We start from the raw sequence: 18,656 nt of genomic DNA, 5'->3' as shown, positions 1-18,656 counted from the left end.
CGCTGCTCTGTCCGCTTTTCTTCAGCTCACCGCCCGCCCCGCTCAGAGGGCTGCTCGGCCCCTCCCCCCGCGCCACTCCTTCCACAACCAACCCTCCTTCACCGTCTCTTTTCTGCCCTCCTCCTCTCCATAGAGAGGCAAAGTGACCGCCTACTTCCTGCTTCAGCACTGTACCAGAGATTTTCATCCGCCATTTATTTTCCCATAGACATTTCGTAAAATATTTATAAAAATAATGTTACTTGTTCAAACCAAACGGTACAGATATATTTAGAAACAGGAGAGATCGCATAACATTTCACTCGGACCAAAACGTAAAAACAATTGAGGATTTAAAGAAAATATTTGTTCGATGTTTTGTTTTTGTTTTTTTGTTAAATGTTGTATGGTCTCTCCCGATTCTAAATATAGCTGAACCGTTTGATTTGACCAAATAAAACTATTACAAACATTTTATGAAATGTCTATGGGAAAATAAATTGCGGAAGAAAATCTCTGGTACAGTGTGAAGCAGGAAGTGACATTCACTTTGCCTCTCTATTTTGCATTTCGGCATAGGCGTATTTTGCAGGGGGGCCAGGGGGGCACAGACGGACCCCATGCGGGGATACTCAACTTGCTTTGTCCGGGGGCCACTTTTGTAAAGCGCCCGGCATGGTTTTGCGCAGCCACGACTTGGAGCCTTGCCGCCGCCGAGGGGCGACAGCGAGACTGTGCATACTCGAACGTAACTCGTCCAAAACACGTCCAAAACGTTATCGTGTCGTTTACCAAGAACTTGCAATCATGTCGGTGGGGGAACATTTTATTGTCCCTCCATTTCAAAACTCATTCCGGTGAGCCTGCAGAAGGCTTTGCTAGATGAGGGACAAGCACGTTAAATGAGGAAATGGCATTTCCTCATTTGTCACAACAAGGAGTTGACGGCGCTAGACGGCGCAGTCACATTTTCGAGGAGCTGCACGCCCCCTACGCCGAGCCGCACCAGAGGCCAGAGGCCAGTTAATAAACAAACATACATTTTTCTGTAGCGGATTGTAGGTTTTTGGGGTGTCAGCCAGAGTTTAGTCTCACAATTGTGTGCACACAGGATTGTTAGTTAGGTTAGGTTAAATTAAGTTAGTTAAGTTAGTTAGGTTAAGTTAGTTAAAGGATGGGTTTTCCGTGGGGAATATGAATATATATTAAATCTCACGCCCCTAAGGTTTTCGAATCCGTTGAAATTTTTGAAATTGGAGGTTTACTCACAGAGATATCAACCGAAATCCACTCTGTGTGTGGGGGGGGGGTGGTGGGGGGGAGGTGCGGGTGCGGGGACTCGAAATACTACATTTCCCACAATGCACTGGGCTCGCGTGGCCTTCGTTTTTATGCCCACCCCTCAGGCATTTGGCTGATATCAAACTCCAGTAGGTGGCGGTAATGCACATATATGTTTGCCAACCGCCATAAAACTCAAAGAAGAAGAAGAAGAAGGCTTCGACAATGAAATATACAAAGAACAAGAAATAAATCGAAAATAAAATTGCCTCCAAATTGCACCAAATGTAAACGGTAGTATATATGTCGGGAGATGTCTTCATAAAAAAAATTTCATGCATTTTAAGGCATTTTCGTAGGAGTTACGCGCATCTGATGTTGTAACTATTTTCTGTAAAAATGTGTAAAAACGGGTACATTGCTCAGCGTTGATTTCGTTACTTCAACCCACCTACTACTAGATGTAAAATTTGACGAGCTTTCCAATGCCGCCAGTCCCGTGTCGATTAGTGCTTCCGTTCCCGAGATAATGGTCTCTTTGCAAGGAACTATGGGAAGCTAATATTAGCTACAGCAGGCTAGGCGGTTGGAAAGATGGCTGCGTTTTTGTTTTGGTCAAGGCCTCTGAAGGGGCGTGGAGGACCTCTAGAGGCGGGACCATGGCCAACAACAGTTGTAGTTCATAGGTGCACGACTTCCGCAAGGCGGACTTAGGCCAGATGACGCGAAACGCGTCGGCTGGCCCAAAAAATATGTGAGAGATGCTTGATATCTCTGGCAGTGAATATCCAATTTCAAAAATTTCAACGGATTCGAAAACCTTAGGGGCGTGAGATTTAATATATATTCATATTCCCCACGGAAAACCCATCCTTTAAGTAGCCTACATATGGCGGTATTTGACAATTTAGCTGGAGCTCAGTCAAACTTGATTTCACGTTAGTTTTGTTTGTGAATTAGAAAATGGTCGGGGGGCCACTCTGCACCCTATCGCGGGCCGCATCTGGCCCCCAGGCCGCAAGTTGAGTATCACTACCCTAGTGCCTGAAATATATCACCTAAACAGTCTTGGAATTGCATAAATTGGGTACGACTGAGACTCTTGTGGATACAATGAGCTATTCATGTGTGATGATGTCTGTCCCCATAGTAGCCATTTCATTGTAGTGGGACCATTTTTCAAACCACACCGTGTGTTCTTCTAGTTGTTTTGGCCTGGTGCACCGCCAAACCCCCCCCCCCTCCCCAAAAGCCAACTAAAAAGCCATGTACATTTTTGTTGACTACCTTATTTCATGCATAAAAAATAATAATCTTTGAGAATTGAGACGAATGAACCCAGGGCGATGCAAATTTCTGGGTTGGCAATTTTCACTTTGGTCTACAAATATAGGCCATCCCTGCAGCACTCTATCAGCCAAGTGGTGCTCATTACATTTCAACCAGAGAGACACCTTTCTAGAATGACAATGATTTATTAGATGATTAGATACATGAGCCTGTAGGCACAGAGATATAGTTTTGGCGATTAGACTCCATCATGACGACAGCTTGATTATGACGTCATGATCAGCAGGGGTAGATCAGCCAGGAATAGGAATGAAGATCCCCCCCGTGGAGTCTAGACCTGGTGGTGGTGACAGATGAGGTCTTGGTCTTGGTGGCGAAGCTTCTGAATCTGAGATCTCAGAGGACTGGAGGAGAATGGGGTGGAGGCGGGTCGCAGGAACGTACTGAAAAGCAACAGATCACACAGAGAAAGCGGAGAGCTTTTAGCTTTGACAGCTTGATGTGATAGGCTGAATGGGAAAAGGTGTCTTACTCTGATTGGCCTAAAATGAACGATACCTCTCACAAACAGTGACGCTAGATAGAAGCGGGAAAAGGGGTGATTGATGACGTAATTTATCAATGAGTGGGTGTGACATTAAAAGGTTTTCTCCTGACAGGGAAAGATGTGAATGAGGACAGGAGGGATGAATGAGAGCCAGTGACAACTAAATGGTTTCTCCTAGAACAGGAAAATGCAGGTTGATTAAGAAGTGGATATGAGAGCTAGAGTTATATCCTGAGAGTGAAAGAATGAAAAGTGAGTGAATGAATGACATTAAGGTCTCTCTTATAGAATTATCGCTCTAGCTACATTAGACAGATTGCATGGGGATGTTGGCCGATTGATTACTCTCCTCTGGTTGTCTAAGAACACGCGTTATATTATCCTGTGAGGCCGGCCACACCCATCTGCCACCTTAAAAAGCATGAACAGTATCAAATAGCCTACTGTTTGACTCACATCTGGAGATAAGCCTGAGGAAGTCCAACCCAAACCCAATCCAATCCAATCCAATCCACTTTATTTATAAAGCACATTTAAAACAACACAGTTGACCAAAGTGCTGTACACTCAAACAAAAAATAAATACGGTAAGATAAAATAAAAAGAAATAGCAGTGAAGAGAAAAATACTCAGCACACACAAAATAGTAGATAGACACAGGGACTACGGTAACCTGACGCTGCCAGATGGACGGTTTAGCTCCACATTACGTTTCACTAAACCAGTCGATCTGGGAATGCAGTAACCCGACCTGCTGACGGAGGCGGGCACTTTTTCCAAGCTACTTGGCAGGTGATTGGATGACCCATCTGTCTATCACCGCTGGTGCGTGTTAACTTCAACCAATCAGATCGCCGAAGGTGCCTGTGCCTGATCTCCGTGGTATTCATTGATTGAGTCCTCACCGTCCTCATCGTCGTAGTCACCTTCGAAGCATGAAGTTAGATTATAACGAACTAGTTGTGTGGCTTAGCCTTCCCAAATGTTGAGGGTCGTTTTTTAGAATTTAATACATATAATTGGGAACGTTACATTCAATTTCATTCAGACTGCCTGTCACTTCCGCGGCGGCAGCCATGTTGACGAGTGAAAAGAACTACAAAGACCATGTACCCACTACTTGCCCAGACGAGCCTGAGCCCGCCTAAGGCTGCCGCTGATTCGTCGAGCCGGCATGGTTCGGGCAATCATCTTAACTGCCTGTGCATGACAAGATGGATTACGTCGAGAGAATCTCTTTTGATCTCGCGAGGTTATCCATCTTGCAAGCAAGGTTAGGACTACGGTAGTTGGACAGAAAATTTCAAATAAAATAACAACAAAAAATAAAAACACAACTCCCATACTGAGTTAATTGAACGCCAAGGAGTAATATGTTTTGAGGTGAGATTTAAAATGGGGCAGTGTAGGGGCCAGCCTAACATGCAAAGGCAGCTCTTCCACAGTTTGGGGGCTGCAACTGCAAAAGCACACTGTCCCCTGAGCTTAAGCCTTGCTTTTGGGACAGCCAGGAGTGACTGGTCAGAGTGAACCCTTACCAGTGGTTCCAGGGGGCCCAAGTCCATGTGAGGGGAACCACTGGGCCCAAACATCCCATCTGAGCCTGCAACTATTTACATACTGTGTAGCCATGCATGGAACAAATTTTAGATGTTAAAGACCCCCTAAAGTCAAAATCAGTTTTTCTTGTTCCTTCAGTTGGATGTCTGAGCTTCACTGTGCAGAATGATGTCTGTGCCAAGTTTGACACTAGAAGGCTGTTTCCACAATTGTCTGCTGAAAGTGGAAAGTTCTCACTGAAAGAGCTCACTGAAAAGGCTGTTTTCAACAAGCAAGATTCATGACATCACAAATCCCTGTCCAGTACTCAGCAGTTAAAGCCCCAACACATTCTCACTCCCAACTCGTCATAGACTGCAGATCGGTAAGGAACACTTGTCTTCACTTTGTCATGAGCGAGAATGTGTTGAAAGCCCGTGTTGTATGCTGTGATTGGCTAGTTATCTTCTAGATAACCCTGATTGGTTGCTTTGGATTTTTAAATGATGGCGAAGGAGGGGAAGGGGAAGTCATTTTAAGGATTTTAACAAGATAATTTAACCTTTTTTGTGGGAAAAACCATCAGACACAAATTATTATTCAAAGTAGAGTATTTTATACACATCTTTAAACATGACTTTAGGGGGTCTTTAAATAGCAATGTACAAAAGGAAGATGGTATCACCAACAGACAGTCAGGGTTAGGCAGATACTTCCAATTTTAACACGAAGCAGATTACTGATTATAGACTCCTCTGTACGCACGCTTTACCAACAAATGAAACTGTGTTGGAGCTGTTGGAGCTCCGCTGCTGCTAACCAGTCTCTACATGCAAACATTCCTCTCTCCCAATCTCTCATTCCTTCTGGATTCCTTCTTCTCATTCCCTCCCTCTTCTCTCCCTCCTTTTCACTCCCCCTACTCCCACCCTTCTCTCTCTCTCTCTCTGTCTCTCTCTCTGTCTAGCAGGGTGATGTGCTGAATCTTGTCAGAGAGTAAATTCCTTCTTTATGACAGAAAAGCAGGAAGATCGTTCCAGAAGGTGGCCGCTCGCTGACTTTTTCCTTACCTATTTCCTGGAACTACAGTGGTGAATGCGAATATGAAGCAGAAATTGTCTTGTGTTAACCTGCTTCGCCTATATCAAGTTTTCCTCTTGGCAAGCTGTGGATTAACTAAAAACCATCAAAAAGAGGACCAGACAATGATGTCATCAGACGTTGACAGGACGAGCGCTGGACCTCAAATGTTTTCCATAAGTTATTCAAAGAGGGAAACTGATGATACCACTTATGGATAGATATTGTGACATCATCAGTGATGTCATAAATCACTGACAATGTCATACCCACTGATGATGCCATAGAGATTGTGACATCATCAGTGATGAAATCTTTCCCCACTCACAGCCAAGCCAGTCCTATGGTCTAGTTCAGTTGTTAGATGTCACCGATGATGATGATGATGTCAGAGATGATGTCACTAATTATGTCAACAGTGATGATGCCACAGTGATGATGTCATCACTGATGCATCCATCCTTGTTGTTTACTGTTTATTGTTTATTGTATATTTGTTTTTAATATTTGCCCTATAACATCTAGGGACAAACATTGCAAATTAGCTTAGGCTAGAAATTATATGACATAAGACCATTTCCTGTTAAATGTTCTATGTTTATGTATCTGTCCCTATACAAATAAACATTAAATGGAAAAAAAATGATGTCACTGACGATGTCACACTTGACATATTCTTCTTTGCTTATGGCTTTCCAGCAGACTGGATGCCTTGCTGATGATGCTTGATGTTAACATGTTACATACATGTAGCACCTTTAAAATAAGCCACACCTTAGGCTATTGATATTAACATGTTACACATAGCACCTTTAAAATAAGCCACACCTTAGGCTATTGATATTAACATGTTACACATAGCACCTTTAAAATAAGCCACACCTTAGGCTATTGATATTAACATGTTACACATAGCACCTTTAAAATAAGCCACACCTTAGGCTATTGATATTAACATGTTACACATAGCACCTTTAAAATAAGCCACACCTTAGGCTATTGATGATGTTAACAGGTTACACATAGCACCTTTAAAATAAGCCACACTATAACAGATGATTGGAACTCCTGTGTGAATGCAGTGACAGAAGGCCTTGGCTTTGCTTGACTGACTCATGTGATATAACAAGCCAAGCACCCTGTTGGCCAATTCACTATTGTTGGCTGTTTTTCCTGTCCCAAAGTTGTGTGTGTGTGTGTGTGTGTGTGTGTGTGTGTGTGTGTGTGTGTGTGTGTGTGTGTGTGGAGAGCGAGAGAAAGGGAGAGGAGCAGACACTGATAGAGACTGTGTGATGGAGACAGAAAGAACGTTGATAGGCACAAAGAACAAGAGACAGGCAGACAGACAGATGATGAAGAGAGAGAGAGACTGATAATAGCCTATGTATCTGTATCTGTATATGTGTCTTAATGTATTAATTCATGTGTATTAATGTGTAATGTTCATTTTGTTTAATTGATTCTGATGCTTTGGTAATATTGTTGTTGTGACATTCATAGAATGAATTGAATTGAGAGAGAGAGAGAGAGAGAGACAGAGAGAGAGAGAGAGAGAGAGAGAGAGAGAAAGAGAGAGACACACTGACTGACCATTGATATCATTTTCTGGAATTTTCCAAACTGTTTTAAAAATACTTGTCATACACAAAGTATGTATGTCCTAACCAACTTTCCAAACTATGTTAGTTTGTTAACAAAATGAGTTGAAGGACTTCAAGTCAACCGAAGTGTTCTGTATGCATGTAAACTTCAAAAAGCAGTGGGAGAAAAAACAACTCCTGATTGTTTTGTGTCTTTTTCTCCAAAAACTGTTTTTGTAATTTTGCCTTCCTCGAGGTGAACGCAGCTGCCATTGTTTTTGGGGTAAATGTACACCTCCCATTCTTCACTTGTCTTTGAGCCGGTGCCATTCAGGGCCTGTTGTCCTGAGCTGCACCCACTTCTCAAAGAATGGACCAACGTGGGACTGACTGCCTGAGTCACGTCTTGTCGGCTACTTGCACATTTCATCACAGAAAGCAATAGCTGACGAAACTAAGTGAGACAACTGTGGTCAAGACAATTTCCTTTCAATGATTTCGCTAGGAAGCAAAAATCTGCCTTTATGGTGCCGTTTGTCTGACAAGTTTACAACCAGGATAAATTAATACTAGTGGCAGTCCATAGCTACAGGATGTGTGTACTCGGTGTGTATCAGTGTGTGTGTGGCTTCAAGCAGGTTCCCTGAAGAACAATACTCTCTGTCCACAGACCACACCCATCTTAACCCCCTCTGACCCCCTCCCTTTAGCCCACTTGTCCATATTTGGTTGCGCTGCAAACTCTACTGCTGATTGGTCGGAGAAAAAATTCTGATTCTCTGCCGTTCTGAAATGCACACCTGTACAGGCTTGCACACACAGACACGCGCATGCGTACTTACACAATGCACATACACACACCTGTACTGCCCTGAGAGTAGCGACAGGTTATTCTTACTAAACTGAGTTTCATCATGAAATGGTTTGATGGTTTCTTTGTTACTGGCAAGTCCACCGTTAGAATACAAGTGTCAGTACTAGCATATAAATAAATATATAGGCTACTGTTAACACACACGTACAGTAGGCTATAGCCTACCTGCAAAACAAAAAACTAGTCACTGCTGTTTGCCTTTCTAGGGCAGTGTACATGCCACACACCAAGGTTTCCTCCCCCCGCCCTAATTACTGTATTTTATTGACTTAATCAAAATAATGATTTAATTCTTAAATTATCCACAAACACACACACACACCTCAGACAGCGGCCCAGACATGCAGCTCATAAATGGTCTAAGTCTGCAGACCAGGGGCGGAGCGACCCTATCAGCCCGGGGGGGGGGGGGCGAAGCTCTTAGGGGGCCTCCCCATCCAATTTTTTTTTCCCAATTAAAGGAGAATTTCGTTTTTTTTTAACCTGGACCCATCTCCTGGCATTAATTAAGATCTGACGACTCACCCAGTGATCTCCGCGGCGTTTCTGGCCGTCCTAGCGTTGTTTTGAGATCAATAGCGTCCAAGTCAGTTGTAAAATGGAGCTGATTTGGGGCCAAGTGTGAGCCTGTCTTTACTGCATCTAAATAGCTATTTTTACTCCTGTTTTCGCCAAATATCGTCAGAATCGGATCCCTCAAGAAGCACCACAGTGATATTTCGCCAAAGGCTGTTTCCTGGAGTCCCACAGGGATCAAATTACCTCAAACGTGATCTCAGTCACCAAGTCTCGTGAAGTCCCGCGATACTTTCCTGCTGACTGGCCAAGTACAGGCAGGACGCTTTGCGGTGGTGGTTTTAGCGTAACCTATGTGGGGTTTGGCGTAACCTATGTGGGATTCGAAATAACGAAGGTTATGCCAAACCCCACATAGGTTACGCTAAAACCACCACCGCAAAGCGTCCTGCCTGTACTTGGCCAGTCAGCAGGAAAGTATCGCGGGACTTCACGAGACTTGGTGACTGAGATCACGTTTGAGGTAATTTGATCCCTGTGGGACTCCAGGAAACAGCCTTTGGCGAAATATCACTGTGGTGCTTCTTGAGGGATCAGATTCTGACGATATTTGGCGAAAACGGGAGTAAAAATAGCTATTTAGATGCAGTAAAGACAGGCTCACACTTGGCCCCAAATCAGCTCCATTTTACAACTGACTTGGACGCTATTGATCTCAAAACAACGCTAGGACGGCCAGAAACGCCGCGGAGATCACTGGGTGAGTCGTCAGATCTTAATTAATGCCAGGAGATGGGTCCAGGTTAAAAAAAAACGAAATTCTCCTTTAAGGCCGGTGGCGAAGAAAAATTTGCCTTTTTTGCATGTTTGAATCTGTTTTAGCCATATTTAGTGGAATATCTCATTTTAAACACACCAATGTTATTGTCTATTGATTGAATTGCTCTCACACTCAGGCCTGGCATGCAAAAAAAAAATGGATGGGAGTGGGCCCCGGTGTACGCTCCGCTACTGCTGCAGACTTATGCATACACGTGGAAAATAACTAAGTACTTCTCATACTGTATGAGTACAATTTTGAGGTACTGATACTTTACTTGAGTATTACAATTTGATGTTGCTTTATACTTCTACTCCACTGTATTTCAGATGAAAATATTGTACTTTCTATTTCACTACCTTCATTACTTTGTAGATTCATATTAATACAAAATATAATCAACCAATAATTGTGATGCATTATTACAGATGACTGTAATCTACACAGTATAAAGTAGTGGAAATCAGCCCCACCATTTCCAGCTGCAACATTTATGTGATAATAGCTACACATGATGAATAAGTAAATAGTTATAATTCAATAACAATACTGTATTTTTAAATTTAAGTAACATGTATGCTAATATTTTCATACTTTTATTCAACTAAGATTATGAATGCAGGGCCTCCTTTACTTGTAACGGCGCTGGGAAACGAACTGTCAGTCCGACACTCCAGTCCAGATGCCTTCAATATGACACACTGCATTTTGAGGAAGCTTCTTATCAGCTGTTTGAGGAAGTTGGTTAGTTATCAGCAACATAAACTCTCCTCTCATGATGCCCCCACAGAGCTGAATATTTTATAATGATGGATTTTGCGGCTCCCTGAAGGCAACATGTTACCATGTTTAATGTGTCCCAGGGTTTTCAGACATCATAATACATGTAGGGTTCCCACTGTTGTGTGGATGTAAGATTCCATGAGTTTTCCATGGGAATGCTTTATGGTCTAATAATGTTTTCCCACACAATTTATCAAATTCTCAAACATGGAGGAATAGGTGTGTCTTGACCTTTCCACAATTCTTTCTGTATTTTCGACAATTTAAATTTACATGATAGACTATATCAGCGGTATAGCTTAGTTACAGTCATCTTGCATGACAATGTAAGCCATCAATTACTAATCATGCTAGACTTAGGTGTTTAAGCACTTTACCAACATCCCTCACTACAGGTTCAATCTAGATGCCGACTTCCAGGTCTTTGAAATATCATATTATATCATGAAACTGGGCGAGATAGTTACAATGTAGTTCCCGAAGAAACTGTTGTCAAATTGATGTATTTGTTCCACCTTGCCTAAATAAACTTAATACATGGTTACTGAATATATCATTTTGAAAATATACACACACATTCAGCCCAGTTCAGTCACTAACACCATGGAATAATAGGGGGAAGCTCCAGATTGAATTGACTTAATACACATTTTTAATACACAGAGATAGAAACAAGTTAATTCTTCTTCATGGACCCGTCAGATTTCCTATCTGTGGATTTTTAAGCCCGTGTTGACTGTTGACCAGATCTGATGTTTCACTGTAGGTGAAACCTGGAGGATTTTTAACCCTGTGTTGAGTGTTGACCAGATCTGATGTTTCACTACAGGTGAAACATGGAGGATTTTTAACCCTGTGTTGAGTGTTGACCAGATCTGATGTTTCACTACAGGTGAAACATGGAGGATTTTTAACCCTGTGTTGAGTGTTGACCAGATCTGATGTTTCACTGCAGGTGAAACCTGGAGGATTTTTAACCCTGTGTTGAGTGTTGACCAGATCTGATGTTTCACTACAGGTGAAACATGGAGGATTTTTAACCCTGTGTTGAGTGTTGACCAGATCTGATGTTTCACTGCAGGTGAAACATGGAGGATTTTTAACCCTGTGTTGAGTGTTGACCAGATCTGATGTTTCACTGCAGGTGAAACATGGAGGATTTTTAACCCTGTGTTGAGTGTTGACCAGATCTGATGTTTCACTGCAGGTGAAACATGGAGGGACCATTCAATCTGGGGGAAGTATTTTGACGCTGTCTAAACTCAGGGTGGATCCATGGTGGATACGGTATGTTCTCTCTCTCACTCAGTTGGTGTCAGCGGGCTCTCCTGCTCCACACTCCAGCTCAGACAATATGGACCTGGATGGAACAGAGACAAACAAGATAGTTTGTGGAGTTGGAATCAGAGAAAAAATAAATAAATACAGGTAATAGATCCCATTAAGAAATGATGGGTGCTGGGAGAACCAATTATATAAATAATTAAATTAGTAGATTTTGAAGAGGCACAATCCAATGATTGACAGCTCCTCTTCAGTTATCTCTATCCCCACACAATAAACAATTCAAATTCTATGTTCCTCACCTCTGCTGCTCGCTCAGGTTGAACTCGCTCAGTGCTCGCTGTGCCAGCCTGGGCGTTGCCGGCAGACAGAAGGCTGCGGACAGCTGGACCAGCTCCACCGCCCTCTCGGGGGTGCCACAGCAGGCGGTCAGGAAGTCCTCCAGCAGCTCGTCACTGGAGAAGACCGTAGCATCAACAAAAAGGTCACAAACAGTCACAGCGTGAACGCGAGTACCGTATTTGTGCTCAACTGCAGCAGATACAGTATGTCTGGCTTTTTTCTCACAAAGAGTACGAGGCAGTGAGGCACACTAGAAATGAGTGCGCAATAGTTCTAGTTAACATAACACGGCTCTGATATGGCTGAAAGCCACCAGGACATATAAAGCAGATATCTGAAAGTACAAACAAAAACACAGGAGAGAAACTAAACGTCAAATCACAGAGATTCCGTTAGAAGCTATAAGTAGCCTAATGGAGCTGACCACACGTCTTTCCCTGATCTCCAGCACAGAAATGAGTCTCGCAACACACGCTTGAGGGGGCGAAGGCAGGAGGGGGGTAGTCACGAGTCAGTTGGCGAGATGTCACCACAGCCCGCTTGTAGGTGGGTCCGCTGCGCTTTGGCCCGACTCCGGAGAAGGTCCATCTCGGGCACGGCTTGGCGTGTTTAAACTGGTAATGGAAACGCAAATCAGCATGGCCTGGCTCCACTCGGCACGGTCAAAGGAAAACCCATATATGTAGTATAAGTAATTAACCTGATGCTGCCAGATGGTTTGTATTCACAGAACCATCTGGGATCGTGCTCAGCAAACCGTTGAAAGGGGCAGGCAGGCACAAGCTACTTGGCAGGTGATTGGATGAACCCTCTGTCTATCACGTGCTCGCTTCTCGCCGTCGTCACACCTAAATCCCAACAGTAGCTGCCTCTGGACGCTGATTGATTTGGTGCGAACCACCGGTGGTTCAGAGTCAAAACAATAGATCACTGGTGGTTCAGATTCAAACCAATAGATGGTGGTTCAGATTCAAACCAATAGATCGGAGCGTAGATGGATTTGTCATGTCATCGTGATCTCATGATCTTGCGCGGATCCTGCTGCCTCGCAAGGTTAGCAAGTAAGGCGATTGGTCAACAAAAACACATTCAATGCCAAAGTGGATGAACAGTTCCGTCTGTATGGCTGTAGTGAAGGTAGGTAGTCTGTATGGCTGTAGTGAAGGTAGGTAGTCTGTATGGCTGTAGTGAAGGTAGTCTGTATGGCTGTAGTGAAGGTAGTCTGTATGACTGTAGTGAAGGTAGGTAGTCTGTATGGCTGTAGTGAAGGTAGTCTGTATGGCTGTAGTGAAGGTAGAAACTTACGAAGGAACCCGGTTCTTAGATTTGAAGAGCTGCAGCATGTCCCTGGAGACAGGAAGAAAAGGAAGAGAGGTCAGGTGGCTTTCACTTTAACACCAGAGAGCCAGACTGTTATTGTTAAAATGCGCCTCTAAGTCTTATAGAATGCTGCCTCAAAGATATGAATGTCTACTAATTTCTTATTAGGACCACTGCTTGGCCTGACCTATCGTTAACACTTACAGTTAGCAACAGTTAGCTACTACGTTGGTGCCCCATAACATTATGTTCTCTCCCTACGGCGATGCATTCAACTTGAATAGTATGCCTCACTCACTTATGCGTTTGTGAGTTAACTTTCAGTCTAGGGCAGGCCTCAGCAACCTATGGCATGCAAAGGCCGGGTTAACCAGTGGCACGGCAGCACACAGTAGCTATAAGTGCGCAATTGAGATTTTTTTTTATGTTTAAATGCCCTGCCAAATTTCACTCAACTGAGTTATGACAGAGGTGTCTCTGTCATAAATGAACTGATAGACAGAGAGATGGACAGAGGTGTCTTGCTCACCAGGCCTGTTGGGTCCTGTTGGCTCGCAGCAGCAGGCAGGTGATGTGGGAGAGGGAGGAGGTGCTCCACTCCAGCCTGCTCCTGTCTCCTTCATACACACCCTTTACATCCAGAGCGCACACTGCAAAGGACTCCTGAACCTAGACACACACACACACACACACACACAGACACACACACAGTGTAGGAATTTAGCCAGGGGCAAGGGCAAAGATTCTCCCAAGAAATCTCAGAATGTCCCTAAAAACCATGATCCAGGGGCAAAAATTGCCCCGAAGATTTCTATTTTTCATTTCATTTAAAGCAACTATGAGCAAGTTTTTCGATTGTTATTAACCCATTGATACCTGATGCAGCATTTGTGTGTGTATATCCCTCATTTGTGTGCATATCCCTTTAAGACCGCGAACCGCATTAACGCGGTTCGCGGTCTTAAAGGGATACGCACACAAATGCTGCATCAGGTATCAATGGGTTAATCAGTCTAAATGTAATATTGCTGCCTCACAGACAGCACTCGCCGATTCACTCGGCTTTGGTCTCAACTACTATTATAGGTAAGATGTGGGGCATCAATATTACATTTAGACTGTTTAATAACAATAGAAAATCTTGCTCATAGTTGCTTTAATTTCTATTCAATTCTTTAATTTCCATCTCTAACACACACTCAACATCTGCAAGCTGGTTGCCAAAAGATGACGAAGAACACACTCACACAAACAGCGCTGTTGTTTACACTACGCTTTAGCAACTTTATGCAGTAATTCGTTTTTTAAGTGCCCCTAAAATTGTCTAAATGCCCCCGTTTTTTAGACTGTCCCCAAAATATTTTGTTTAATTTCTTACACTGCATGTGTACGTGTTTTATTCATAGACTGTATCAAAGTATGGATGTAGTCACTATGGCATCACCCATTGTTTTATGGACTCCCGTTTTGAAGCCTCAAGTTTGGCCATTTCACCATTGCCAGCCTGATTATTTGGAGGCAGAAGCAGCCATTTATAGTGTGAGACCACACAGAGCTGCCTACTATTGGTCCATGATTCGTGAGCTGAGCAATCACTGGACCATCGATCTGTCAATCACACCCCAAACCATAGTCTGCTTTACAATCATTTACAAAATGAAAATAATGCTGCATTGAAGAAGACTTGGAACGAGCGACTGAGACCATAAACTTACTGGGAAAGTGTTTACTGAGGTCATAAGTGAGAAGTAGGGTCATTTTCCCATTGACTTCCATGCAATCAGTTATTTTTGCAGCCAGTGTGGCCCCCCCCTCTGCTGGCCATTAGAAAGAATGCAGTGGATTATCAGCTCTACTGACCTCAGGACTGTGCTTCTCTCTGGCCATCAGGCCCAGCAGCTCCTCCACCAGATCTGACTTATTATCATGACCCATCAAGTGGATATCTGGAAAACAAACAGATTAGATTAGATTATATAGAGAGATAGACAGGTTAGAATAGATTCGATATATCGAGACAGACAGAATCTGGAGACTTGACTAATCATGACCCAGGGATGTGATAGCTGACATGAATGGGCCAATATTTTGAGTTACAGTCACAGAGCGATCAACCTGAATCTCGACCCCTATAAGCATAACATCAGCATTAGCCGCACCTTTCCATATAGTGGGGAGAAGGTCCAGGCGACTGTCTGTGTCCAGGGCCTGAAGCATGTCCCTCATTCCCCGAGGGTTCGGGTAGTACAGCTAGACAGACAAATATATCTATTACATTACAAAGTTACTGTTAAAATGTATCACATTACATTACAAAGGTACTGTTAAAATGTATCATTATATGCACTGCTCCTGGCTGCCCCCCAGAGGAAGGACAAGCCTGGATGGGATAAATGCAGAGACTGAATTTCACGGCACCACTCAGCATGTGTGTGTGTGGGTGTGCCACCGCCGACACGTGTGTGCATGCGGTGTGTGGTTTTTGTGATAACAAAGACAGGCTTGGCCGTCCTTGTGTTTAAAAAACAATAATAAAAAGAACTTCCATTTCTATTATTGCACAAACATTATAAATCCAAGCACTTTCAATGACCCATGTCTATTTATGTCTATTTTCAAACACTTTCAAGGATTTTTTTTTTCTCCAATTCACAAACTTTCAAAGATTTCAAGGACCCGTGGGACCTCTGAGAGACACCGGAGTGTACTGACCGAGGGTATGAGCTGCCTGTACCACTTCAGCACCACGTCTATGTGTTCCATCATACACAACAAGTTGAAAAAGCGACCACTGGAGAGGAGAAAGGGAGGGACATTTTCCATGGAGATGTATTGGATTTTTAGCATTTTCCTCAATTAGTGTCATTAGATCCAAATATCCTGCATCCATGGAGAAGAGAAGACCCTCGTTTACTTACTAGTAAATACTCTGTTGGTAGGAATCTCCCAGAAGCCTCCAGTTATCCCCCACTTCCACTAGACTTTGGACTTTGTAGGCCAGCTCTACATCTTTAGTATCCAGGCACTGTTATACACAAAGACAGATGACAGAGAAGAACACATCAGACAGATGTATACCTTCTCTGCTTATAGATGACCTAAACAACACATACTTACTATTCTCATGGCACTGGAGAAGAACAGAACTGAATATAGAGAGAAAGAAAATACTAGATCAGCATTACAAACCAATGAGTCATCCAGGTTCACGTGGTTTCTATTTATTTGTAATTAAAACAAGGGAGGTATATGTACCATCATCGGGGTCCTGGCAGGTGAAGCTGCTCCCTGACACCTCTGATATCACCTCCTGTAAAATGTCAGTCTGGTTCTTGGCAGGGGAGGCTGAAGGGAGACAACACAGCTGTAGATGCACAATATTGGATTTTTTGCCGATATCCAATATGCTGATATTTTCTATATACATTTTATATATGCGCACCCCCCCCCCTAATTTCAGAGAACATCAAGTCTCTCCTGTAGTGGAATTAACACATTATTATGCCTACTCTTATCATGATGGCCCACTGGCTGATGCCGACACAAATACTGTGCTTTTCAAAATGTACACATTCACTGGGCAAAATAAGAAAACTACTTATGTAAAACATGCCATATTTTTATTTACTCAAGCATCAAGCATTTGGGGATAATTAAAGCGTAATCTTATCAACCTGTCATATCGGCAGAAATGTCAGGCCGATGCCGATATTTCATTTTAAAGCCCCAATCAGTAACTTTTTCACCTTAATATAACAGCTTTTTAGTCATTGAAGATGGTGCAGTGTATTCTAAGAGGGAGAATGTCGCCTCTATTGGTCCCACAGCGCCCCCCAAAGGCCTCTCTTGGCACTAGGCATTTTTGTGCCGGCGTCCCGGAGGCAGCATGTGCGGCATAGCGCGCATGCGCTGTGTACAGCTGAAGCGCTGTGTACCAGGAAAACAAGGAAGTAACTCGTTGTGGATTTGTGACGAAAATTTTGTTTCACGTAACTATGGATTATTATTTCATCATGTGGTGAGTACCCAATGTCACAACATGTACATAGAGCTTTCTGGCGCTGTGTTTTGTTGACTTTGAATGGCGATATCGATACAGATACTATTGCAGCCAGAGGGCGCAGTTTCCCCAATAGCAAAACTTGGAAAAGCTGCTGAATGGGGCTTTAAAGCCTTTACTGGCTGATACCGATGGCATGCCAATATCACTGTGTAGCTCAATGCCACTCAACATGTTTTGTTTACCTGCTTTATAGAAGATTGCCAGGATGTGGTCGAAGGTGGCCAGGCTGGCAGCTATGCATGCGCACACACACACACAGTCACACGCACACACACACAGATTATACAGAACACACAATTATCGTACAAGTATACAGTAGAAGTAGATTCCCAAATTAATGCTAACAAGCATCTATCTATCTATGTATCTGAATAACAGATCTATGTATGTACATAGATCTATGTATCTGAATAATTGATGACAAAATCCTACAGCAAATATGTAATGAATCAAAGTTCATCATCATATTAGATTTGCTATTAGATTTTTGTTTTATAGGCCCCGCCCATATCAACTGCCATGTACTGTATTGGCAAACATTATATTGTCTCCTGTGATTTTGCTACTGAACCAGAGTGTGTGTGTGTACTAACCTATCCCCACAGTCCTCATCTCGCTCAGTGTGTGCAGAGCCTGGGTTTTGGCCAGAGATCACAGTCTGTGTGTGTATGTGTGTGTGTGTGTGTGTGTGTGTACTCACCTATCCCCACAGCCCTCATCTCACTCAGTGTGTGCAGAGCCTGGGTTTTGGCCAGAGAGCCGCAGCGCCTCAGAGCTTTGAGGACACAGTTGAAAGTCAACAGGTTGGGCTGAACTCTCTGCTGACTCATCTGGTTCAGCAGCTCCTACAGACACATATATATCTAATTATATATATATATATATAAATATATAAATATATATATATATATATACGGTATATAACATACATGATTTTTTTTTATTGTCTAAATGAAAGTCAGACACCAAAAGTAAACAATTCAATTGTAGAGGTGACTACTATAAACAACGATTGGCAGGTTCATTCTTATAATAACAAGATAATTGCAAGATTACTCTTTTTTTTATGAGAAGCTTTTCTTTGTTATGTGATGTTTTCTCATTATTATGAGATTTTTTCATGTTTCTTTTTCGTACCTATGCCATGGTTGATAATTTAACCTAATGATGTTAAAAATACGTTATTCTATAGCTTAAGTGAAAAATCTGTGTATTTACATGTTTATCGGGGTTAGATGCCGAATTAGGTTTCCCCTTAAATTTCCCCTTAACTCACATGTAAACTGTGAATCAGAAACCAGCTTCAGAGAGAAGATAGCTGAAAAGATAAGCTTTCTTTTCCCCATTTCATGAAAAAA

General features: G+C 42.8%; 1 protein-coding gene across 1 annotated transcript in view; it reads right to left on the bottom strand.

Moving 5' to 3' along the window:
* Nucleotides 1-10,923: 10,923 nt before the first annotated feature.
* The window catches only part of ptcd3 (pentatricopeptide repeat domain 3), a gene marked incomplete at its 5' end in the record, with an annotated part of 16,396 nt that continues 8,663 nt past the window's right edge, over nt 10,924-18,656 (bottom strand). Inside the window, 12 exons of the mRNA XM_083652363.1 lie at nt 10,924-11,649; nt 11,876-12,028; nt 13,221-13,262; nt 13,765-13,904; nt 15,096-15,181; nt 15,395-15,485; nt 15,948-16,026; nt 16,154-16,260; nt 16,353-16,381; nt 16,491-16,580; nt 17,481-17,531; nt 17,999-18,143. Coding sequence (XP_083508489.1) covers nt 11,595-11,649; nt 11,876-12,028; nt 13,221-13,262; nt 13,765-13,904; nt 15,096-15,181; nt 15,395-15,485; nt 15,948-16,026; nt 16,154-16,260; nt 16,353-16,381; nt 16,491-16,580; nt 17,481-17,531; nt 17,999-18,143 — 1,068 coding nt within the window. The 3' untranslated portion in view covers nt 10,924-11,594. The remainder of the gene's footprint in view (nt 11,650-11,875; nt 12,029-13,220; nt 13,263-13,764; nt 13,905-15,095; nt 15,182-15,394; nt 15,486-15,947; nt 16,027-16,153; nt 16,261-16,352; nt 16,382-16,490; nt 16,581-17,480; nt 17,532-17,998; nt 18,144-18,656) is intronic.

This window comes from Poromitra crassiceps (genome assembly GCF_964638095.1).
Source record: "Poromitra crassiceps genome assembly, chromosome: 15".
Classification (NCBI taxonomy): Eukaryota; Metazoa; Chordata; class Actinopteri; order Beryciformes; family Melamphaidae; genus Poromitra; species Poromitra crassiceps.
Note: the sequence above shows the minus strand (reverse complement) of the source record. Positions and strands in the feature narration are given on the sequence as shown.